We start from the raw sequence: 10,102 nt of genomic DNA, 5'->3' as shown, positions 1-10,102 counted from the left end.
TGAAAGGGTGTTTCTTACTGCTTTCACTATCACCACAGGGAATGTACAGCTTTTGCACGATTAAAAAAAAAATGGATCCTAAAGACATCATCAACCTCTAGTTGTATGACATTCTAGTGTCACTTTAAGACAAGTAAACTGCGTGTTTTTTGTTCAAAAAGCATGACTGAGCTATGCAGAGAGAATGTAGCAGGGCCCTGATAAGTCTCGGGCTGCAGTTTTAAAGCAGCCCCTGCGTTCCTTCTAGGGTTTTGCACTCCCTCGTGAATTGATGTAGGTGTCAGCTGACTAGCCACAACACATGCACTTTGCAGCCTGCACAGCACAGGGAGTGTATGTGTGCGGTCTCTCACCCGCTACAGTACATTTCATATACAATATAGCTCGTTACTGTACGTTGCATGTATTTAAGCCATGTTGTGTTCAAGTGCATTCCTGTATTCAACACTTTGTACTTTGGTAGGAATTTGAGTGAAAAGTGTCAGGAAGACAAGGCAAACCCACCAACCAGGACAAATTCTTTTACTTGTTGGGGTGTTTTTTTCTGCTCCCACATTGTATTCTAATTACTTTTGATTAATTAGCGTTGACATCTGTCACTAACCCGAAGGAGAGTTGTGATATTATTCCTGGAAGTGCACTATTTTTCTCATGAGGCGCCTCTTCACACCTACCCGACACTATGTACAGTTATGTAAGTCTGTTGTAAGTCATATTTATCAGCAGTAATTTTCTCAGGCAATTACACAGTGGGAAATGTGTTAACTATTTAATCTGCAGTGTTTATTAGTGACATTTTGTCTTTGTAAATGGCGCAGAGGACAGTTTATTATCGTTGCCTTGAATCGAGCTCGTGAAAGAAAGAGGAGGGGGCGGGCTCACGTGACTGGGTGGCTCTAAATGCTACCAGTTCACATGACGAGTCATGGTTTATTCACTCGGATCGGCTGCTACCGACTCTAACCGCGTCTAACGACAGTTTCTACCAGCAAGACGAGCTTTAGGAACAACAAACAACTCTTCTTCGTTTATAGTCAGACAGCAGAGGAACGTAAACAACAACAGGAAGAAGGACAACAACAACAACAACAACAACAACAGTGACGCTTCAGTTTAAGCTAACGGTCCGTCAAGTCAAGTGCAGTTCGCCGCGTAGACCCACCTGCGCCTACAGCAGCGGCGACACAACACCACCTCCCGGGGCTATTATCTCTCTTTAACAGAGGGGACAAAAAGAAGTAAAGTCCGCCCGGAAGGATGAAACTCTCCCACGCTTTGGCCGCGCTCATCATCGCCTGGTGTGCGGTTTTAGGTGAGTGTTTTGCAGGTTAAAGCTAACCTCGTAGCCCTGCTGCTGCTACCGTTGGACCGAACGACGTCACGAGCGCTGACTGTTGGTCCGCCGTGGTGTCCAGGCTAGCATGTTAGTGTGAACAGGTAGCTTAGCAGGAACAAGCAGTCGATTAATCGTGTTGAACGACTAGATTAAACGGAAACTAATATAATCAATCAAATTGTTGTTCTCAAAATGTGTCTTTGTATGGAATATAGTTGACTATAAACTGTTCAGAGACTGTGTGTCAATGTAACTGAATGGGCAGACAGAACTATTTAAGATGTCACATGCACTTTTCTGTCATTTTACAGCTTTATTTATTTATTTATTTATTTATTTATTAATTATAGTTATCTAGGTCCATTTATTAATTGGAAAATAATCACCAGCTTAATTGACAATTAAAGTAAGTAGTTGCAGCTAAGTGTTGTCTAAATGTAACTATGCTATATAGTAATGTATACTTGAGTATGAAGTAATAGACTATTACTGAAGTCAGGTGAGGAGTCTAACCCCACCATTTGATGTATAATTTATTATATTAAATCATGCCTTGACTTCATAATAAGGCCCCTAACCAGTGCAAATTTATATGCCCCTCCAAGTTTGATCAAAAAGCTGGTGTGTAAAGTTTCACATGGACTTGTCAGAAAATCCAAAATGTCATTTGTCCTCAGGTAGTTGTGTCAAAACAGACCAGAGATACCAAAGAAGTCCCTGGACTTTATTCTATTCTTTTCTATTCTATTCTAATATAATACCCAGGTTTTGTTAATGTTGTGGACCAGCAGATCGGCCTCATTGTTGAGTCATTTGAGAGCTTCATGTGACCGCTATAATGGCTTTGTGTTTCACACAGCCCGGTAGAGGCCTACTGCCAGTGTTATTTTATGACCAGTTTAATCAGCCTGAACACACACACACACAGACACCTGGCTGCTGACACAGGAAAACAGGCCAATGTAGTTGTGGCTGGGGTAGCTGCAAGTATGTTTTTTTTTTAACCTTTTAGTGCTCATCCTAAAATATACCATGTGATTACTGTAGTTGACTCTGTAGTTCAGTTTCGTTTGCCGCTCTGCATCATGTTGAGGATTTCTGCTACAAACCAAGCCCAGTGGCACCAGATGAGGATGCATATTCACAGCATAAGTTGCAGTATCAGGAAGGATACATGATACATGATGTGTGATAACGTTGTTGAATATCGCAATAACAATGTTACTTGTGATAAATCAACAGATCCTAAAGTGTTCTGCTTTTCTGCTGCTTCCAGTATACTGCTAAAATACAACAAACGGCTTGTTGTCTTTAAAAAAGACAGGAAATTATTTCCTATATTTATATTGAACATTGGACACAAAAACAGGCAGCAATTAAAAAATGAGTTGTATTTAAAATTGAGTTTTCTACTGATGTTTGTCCAATCAACTCAAAACAAGTTGACATCGCAGTGACAATTAAAACAACACCATATATTGTGTAGCCCTATTTGTTATCCTCCCCATGCAGACCGTCTCATCTATCTTGAGCTATCTGCAGCTCAGTACTTTGTACACACAGCCACTTTTACCTCACGATCAGATTGCAGTGTTGTGTAAACCGTCTGCTGTGTGTTTACCGGGTGAACAGAGAGGTAACATAGGGTCAAGTTTCAGCAAGGCAGCAGGAGGGGAGTGTGTGTGCATGTGACTGACAGAGACTGACAGAGGACTGGAGCACGGTGCTCTTTCCTGTAGGATCAATACATTACATTAATGGAGAAAGCTCAAGATGAAGGGAAGTGAGGGGAGGGGAAGTGAGATGAATAAGAAAGCGGGAAGAGCTCAGTCAGTCAGCTGCGTACTAAGTGAGTTATGGGAATAGTACCAGTGGCATGGTCCACAAGCTAAATGCTAATGTCTCTCAGCAATGTAAGGAGGTAACCAGCATCTATTTAGGGCATCTTTTCAGTTCTGTAAATACTTCTTAGTGGCCTGTGGGCAGAATATTTATTTATTAAGTTCTCTATCAGTCCTGAAATGTCCAAGTCACTCCAAGTCCTTTATCACGAAAATATGACTGAACTGAATAAAGAAATAAAACACAATCTAGAACCACAGGTTACAGTAAAGGAAAGTCGGTGCTGTCGGAAGGTTAACTGGAAGCTGTCATACAGCGGCCACAAAATGCCTCAGTATGTAGACATTCTGGTAAGTGTGAAGCAACTGCTGAAACCCCTGTATTGCGTTACTGTGTTATAAAAATGGGTGAGAAGTTTTTAAAGGATATGAGTTGTGGGATTGATAAGTACATGAGTCCTGAATAGCCGTTGTAGATTTCAAACAATAAGTTCAAGAGTTACAGACACTATCAGACACACACACACACACACACACACACACACACACACACACACAATATGAGTTAGCAGTTTCCAGGGCATGATGGTATTAATAGCAGGGGTATTCTTATTATTAGGTAGCAAGTGTGAAAGTTGCCAGGTTAAATGAGCTAATCAATAGGACTCCTGTCTCAACGCTTAGGAGAGTTTCAGTTACACCTTGTACAAGTAGCTCCAACAAGCTCTATAATTGTGTTTGGGGTTCTGGTCTTGGCCTGTCACTTTTAGCAGTATGCAGACCTCTGGTGGTGACTTGTGTGAAGTGCTTTATTTCATATGTAGGGCATGGCATCATGTAACACTTGTACGTCGTGATCATCATCACTGCAATCATCTGGCCTCATCCTGTAACCTTTATGTAACCAGGCAAGTCAAATACAAACCAGAAGACCAGATGATGAATCAATAAACAAGTGTGTGTTTACATCAATACAGTAGTTACACACAGCATCCAGATGTATTTAGTAGCATTTTTTTTTAACTATTTTGAGAACTGAGTAATCGTTTTAGGCATTTTTTTTCTAAGCAAAGTCAAACATTTGCTGGTTTTACAGTTTTTACAGTGAAAATTTGATGCTTTTCTTGTGTAACATAATAACCTGAATAGTTCTGGATTTTTGGACTGTTGGTTGGATGAAAATGCACTGTGAAGATGTTATTTTTCACTGTTTTCTAATTTTTTTATTGACAAAACATCTAACCAAGAAAATAATGGGCGGAAATAAATTGCTAGCTGCAGCCCTGATCAGCAGTTCATTTGTAACAACATATCACAATCATTGTCATATTTGTCTGAATATGGAGAAAAGGTAATTTTCCAGTAGATTTTAATTTCAAGTGAGCTTGTTTTTAAGATGTTTGCTTTCATTGCAATTTTTCCCCATATATTTCACTACTGTGCCTCCCTGCTCATTATGTTCTCCTCTACAGGTTGCATTCAGGCTGTCACTCTTGAGGTGAAGCAGGGGAACTCCACCTGCATTAAGGCTGAGCTCTCTGCCTCGTTCTCCATCACGTACAACACCTCCAGCAGCACAGTATGTACAGTGATGATAACATTCTGGTTTCCATCTCTGAAAGCATCAATATGTATTGATTTAATTGACTCTATATCCTTGTGAACATCCTATCTCTTGTCTTACCTCAGAGAACAGTGCAGGTGCCTCTGCCTGACTCCACCACGGTCGATACAGGCAGCAGCTCGTGTGGCACAGCCGACAGCTCGCCATGGCTGGTGGCGGTGTTTGGACCTGGCCATGCGCTGGGGCTGAGCTTTTCAACCAATGGAAGTCAGTACAGTGTCGCTAACCTGACGCTGCAGTACAACCTCAGCGACACTTCCATCTTCCCTGAGGCGAACAGCTCCGGTGAGAACAAAAACCTGAATCTGATATCAACAGTGTAAGGTGTATGGGGGGGGTACTGTGGGTATTATAGAATAGATAATCAGTGTTATATTACACTAAAGGGAAAGGTGAACAATAACTATGTGTTTAAAAAAAAAATAAACTGGTGGATTGAATTTGGAATAAACAGATACCACAAGCAACCAGTGTTTGACCTTAAAGAAATATTTCACCCTCAAAATGACCATTTGTTTATCAATTAGTCATGACATGTTACCTTGAATTCATGAAGAAAATTTTGTTTTTCTTGCATGCCTCCAGCAGAACTACATCAAAACATCTGTTTACAAACTCTCTCACGACTTGTGCAGTAAAATCCAAGTCTTATTTATCCACTCATATGCTCAGTACTCCTCAAACACGTGCATTTTTGTTAAAACCTTAACAATTAAAACTGAAATTAAAGTGAAACTTATCTGTGCTCTCTTCAAAGCCAGACTCCAATAGCTTGTTTGCATCACACTGCTATCATGACAGGCAAAATTCAGATGGAGGGCAGGAAGTGATATTTCCATGGACTGCATCACTGGATATAGAGGAAAGTGACTACATAAAAGGGTTGGATGAATCTGCAGGCAGCAAGTATCGTCAGAAAATTAAAGCTCATGTTGGAAGTGATCTATACAAAATGAAGAAAAGGGATTTCTCTCACAACTTGATCAGATTGCCCGCTGTGGACACGATCATTGTTACAAATTACGTCATCCTCCAGACCTCCTAACATTACTAACGTCGCATGGAGAGCAGATTTAAGTGTACAAAAGTCCAGTGGACTTAAACTATTTTGTGAAGAGACTGAAGTCTTGTTTTTGGTTCTGTGAGTAAATGTACTTTAGTATAGCTTTGTTTTATATATTTCAACTCTGTACATGGATGCACCGCTGTCAGGCTAAAATTCCCAGCTAACTTTTGCTAACTTTAGCTGCTTTTTCCACCTACTAGGTCAACTGTTCGCAGAGGTCTGGTGAAACATTGTTAAAAATCTGGGTCAAAAACACAAAGGAGCTGTCACAGTACAATGTAACTGCATCCAACTCAAGAAATGTTCAACACAACACTTTGATGTTAATGTTTGACATTAGCTAGGTTTTTGAAGCATATCTGTCGCTGTTTCTCAGTGAGGTTTTTTTTTTACATCTCCCCTTTACATTCTGTTAATTTCAGGACTTGAAGTGGCCTTTGTTTTCCCCCAAATTGATCGATTGGAACAGACGTAAACAGTGCACGTCATAGGCATTTGTGTTGTGGTGGTAGTCCTCCTGTCACCTGCCCTCCATCTGGACATATTGATATATGACCTCATATGCAAAAAGCAGGCGCCCCATGTACAAGGCTGTTACCGCAACAGCCCGCGTTCAAATCATGCCTGTGGCCCTTTGCTGCATGTCACCCCCCCCTTCTCTCTCTCTCCCTCTTTCATGCTTAACTGTCCTGTCCATTAAAGGCAAAATGCCCAGAAAAATATCTTTTAAAAAAAAAAAAAAAAAGTCATTTTGTGGGTGAAGTTTTCCTTTAAGCATGATAGGAGTACAAAATATGTCTGTGTATTGAATTTACAGATGTGTTGTATCTCAGAAGATCATTTCTTTCCAGAAATAAGTAAATTAATCAGTTGCTAAAATGCATTTCAAACGTCCTAGTTCACATGGGCTCATACTCTACAGGTATCATGTTACATATTTATAACTAGTTTGTTCTTTGATTTCGTTCCAGATGTGGTGACTGTGGTGTCAGCTTCAGTTGGGATCTGGGCGACGATCAACACCACCTACCGCTGTGTGAGCCCCTCCACTTTTAGAGTTGGTGGGGCAACTGTCACTTTCTCTAATATGAGACTGGAGGCATATATGCCAGGAAATGACCTCAGTCCAACAGGTACAACTCCGATTGTGTTTTGAGGTCGTTTTGAGTTGCCCTTTTTTTTTTTTTTTTTTTTTTTTTTTAAACAGCCGATCGATTACACATTCCTTTATCATTTCTCTCGTCACAGAAAGTGTGTGTATGGCAGATCAGGCCAGCACTACAGCTCCACCTACCACTGCCAGTACTACAACAACTGCAGCTCCAGCACCGACCCCTCCAGGAACACCTGAGCGGGGCACCTACTCTGTAAAAAACGGCAATGGCACTGTATGTCTCCTGGCCCAAATGGGACTGCAGCTCAACGTCTCTTATTTCTCTGTGTCTCAGAATAAGGTAAAAGATTTACACACTAGGAAAACTCATCGTAAAATAATCAATACATACTGAATGTTGTCAGTCTGTTCTGCGCAACAAACTCCAAACAACATGTATATTTGTTTACTTTTCCAGACTGTCCAAGAATTAATAAACCTGACACCAGATCTGACAAACTCATCAGGATCATGTGAGGCCAGCAGTGCTTCCTTGGTTTTGACACAGGAGCGAAGCACCATGCTCACCTTCATGTTCAGTCTGGTAAGACAGTAAGTAGTGTAGTAAGTTAGTTTTTGTTTGTGTGTGGATACAAGTGTTGATTCAAACCCATCTCCTCCCGTCCACAGAACTCCACGAGCAAAAAGTACCACCTGAGTGGGATAACTGTGCTTGCTAATTTGACTGATGCGACTGGTATGTCATACATTGCAAGCAACATACTCTTTGACTTTGCTCCGATTTGCTTGATAAAACGTACTGATCCGTCTTTCTGTCCTCAGCTCCCTTCACAGCCAGTAACACCAGCCTGGACTACCTGCGGAGTACGCTGGGCCGCTCCTACATGTGCAACGCTGAGCAAACTCTGGCTGTGGTGCCGACTTTCTCTCTCAACACATTCAGACTGCAGGTCCAGCCCTTTGCAGTCACTACCAACCAGTTTGCTACAGGTACAAGTCCTTTATTTTAATCATCCTCACTGATGTACACTCTTTATCCTAAGTTTTCTTTATCTTTGTCCTTTTCTGCAAGGTGACTCAGTTGGCAGTGTTTGCTTCTGCCTGATTTTTTGGACCTGATCAGGGTCTATTAGGATCGACTCAAAGCCTCTAGTGGCCATTCAAGAAACTCTATTTCTTGGCACTTCTGCTTTGGTTTCATTTTTCAGTCACCTGACGCTGCCACTTGGTCACAAAGAATATTCGTAGAGAGGGGTTGGGTTTTACTGTAAGACAGTAACGTTCTTTCTACATCCAAAATTCTCATCCCTCTCGTCTTTTCTTTCCGTCTCCAGCGGAGGAGTGTCAGATGGATCAAGACCAGATGCTCATCCCCATCATTGTCGGAGCAGCTCTCGCCGGCCTGGTGCTGATCGTCCTCATTGCATATCTAATAGGCAGGAAGAGGAGCCACGCTGGATACCAGACCATCTGAATGAACCCCTTCATTTCACTTCTGACAGACTGAACAGTGGCGAGATGGATCCCAGTGTGTGTGTAAGCAGGAACATAATAGACTATGGACACAAGCATGAGTGAATGGAGGCAGTTATTACTCTGTGGCGAGTGCATGTTTTTGCATTTATCCTACGTGACCTCTGGATATTTTTTATTTACCTTTCACTTTCTCTGTGAGATGATGATGAGACGCCACAGACCTGCTAACTTTAGATGGTGTGCATCTTGATAAAGCGTGAGAGGACCGAGTCTTCACACAGTCGACGGAGGCAGTTTGAATTTGCTGCGGCAAGTTCACTGTCAGCTGTTTACTCTTGCTCCATAAAGTTCTAGAGGTTGGTTGGATTTGCTTGAACTGCTGTTTTTAGCGGTGTTATTATTTATAAAAAAATTTAAAAAAAAATCATTTGCAAATTAGAGTCAGAGGGAGGGTCAAATGAATTGAAGGACAAAGATAATTGTTTTTGTATGGCTTATGTGTGCAAGTAAAACCTTTCAAGTTAGGTGGAGTTTTATTTTTACACCTACACATGCTCACTAGCATTTTTTTAACTACATGAGCTAAAAAGGGAAAGCTCTGAGTGTTTTCCAAATGTTTTCCTCCACAGTGGAGACTGTCCCAATAGAGAGGCAAAGTCCCGCCCCTTCTAGTGGACGATTATAGGACCTTAAATTGGAAACAGAAAACGTACGGTAGTTAATGGTGAGAGAAATAATTTTCTGATCTTGTTTGAATTGTGCCAGGATTTTGTTAATTTAAGAGAACATTTTGCGAGTCAAGAAAGGTGCAGTTTGTTGAAAAACTATTGAAAAAGACTACAGGAGTTGCATATGGCATAGCTTTCTTTCTCTGAGGCTACGATGCCTGTGTTTTGTACAGGGTCGTACTCGCACAAGTAGCAGTTCTTGCTCGTTCTTTTGCTTCCCGCTGATAAAAACACCAGGAGTCGCTAGATAAAACAAGTCATAATGATAAACCTAATCTTTGGGTAGAATCTGGCTAAAGTACCTAGCTAGCTAGCTAGCTGGTGTTAGCATCCTGAATTGTGTGAGATGAAAGCTGTAGTTTACCAACAACAAAGTGCCACTTCCTTGACTTGCAAAATTATCTTTTAAATTAACAAACATCATAAGTATAAATTAATGGCACAGTTTGAACAGGATCAAATAATTGTTCGTCTTTTAGTATGGACTACTGTAATATCTGAAATAAAGTGGGTAAAGTGGCGAGGGGAAGGACTTTATCTCTACAGTGCACTGAGGCACAGCTTAATTTAGCTAATTAAACACAATCCGGTAATTGTGATGATGAAAAGGTGGAGAGCTGCTTTGTGTAATCAGTGTGTAGTGGTCTGGCCATACACAGAGTGCAACTCTGCATTACTAAAATGTGTTTAACATAAGTGAACAGGTGCATGGATTCATCTCCCATTCTCCTGCTTTCCCCCACTCTCTCCTTAAAGAAATGTTAATATGAATTGTAGTGATTTGATCTTTTATTTTTATAGAAAATGGTTTGATTTCGTTTTCTATTATGCCTCTTACTGAAAGTTAATAAAAATATTAAAAGTCCAGTGTATTTCATGCAACAGCTCCTTCATAATTTATCTTGTTTTGTGTGAAA

The 10,102-nt window shown here is 40.9% G+C and overlaps 1 protein-coding gene across 1 annotated transcript; it reads left to right on the top strand.

Moving 5' to 3' along the window:
• Positions 1 to 889: 889 nt before the first annotated feature.
• On the top strand, positions 890 to 10,062 carry lamp1a (lysosomal associated membrane protein 1a). The gene is made up of 9 exons (XM_049597421.1): positions 890 to 1,312; positions 4,650 to 4,756; positions 4,867 to 5,086; positions 6,839 to 7,000; positions 7,116 to 7,321; positions 7,439 to 7,564; positions 7,651 to 7,717; positions 7,804 to 7,971; positions 8,316 to 10,062. Exons 1-9 carry the CDS (start codon positions 1,258 to 1,260, stop codon positions 8,453 to 8,455), a joined length of 1,251 nt encoding a protein of 416 aa, XP_049453378.1. The 5' UTR covers positions 890 to 1,257; the 3' UTR covers positions 8,456 to 10,062.
• Positions 10,063 to 10,102: the final 40 nt, after the last annotated feature.

Source organism: Epinephelus fuscoguttatus, linkage group LG2 (assembly GCF_011397635.1).
Source record: "Epinephelus fuscoguttatus linkage group LG2, E.fuscoguttatus.final_Chr_v1".
Lineage (NCBI taxonomy): Eukaryota > Metazoa > Chordata > Actinopteri > Perciformes > Serranidae > Epinephelus > Epinephelus fuscoguttatus.
Note: the sequence above shows the minus strand (reverse complement) of the source record. Positions and strands in the feature narration are given on the sequence as shown.

Coding starts and splice junctions, on each gene's coding strand:
- lamp1a (XM_049597421.1), top strand. CDS start 1,258: ATGAAACTCTCCCACGCTTTGGCCGCGCTCATCATCGCCTGGTGTGCG. Junction 7,565..7,650: donor TCACCTTCATGTTCAGTCTG/GTAAGACAGTAA, acceptor TCCCGTCCACAG/AACTCCACGAGCAAAAAGTA. Junction 7,718..7,803: donor TAATTTGACTGATGCGACTG/GTATGTCATACA, acceptor TTCTGTCCTCAG/CTCCCTTCACAGCCAGTAAC.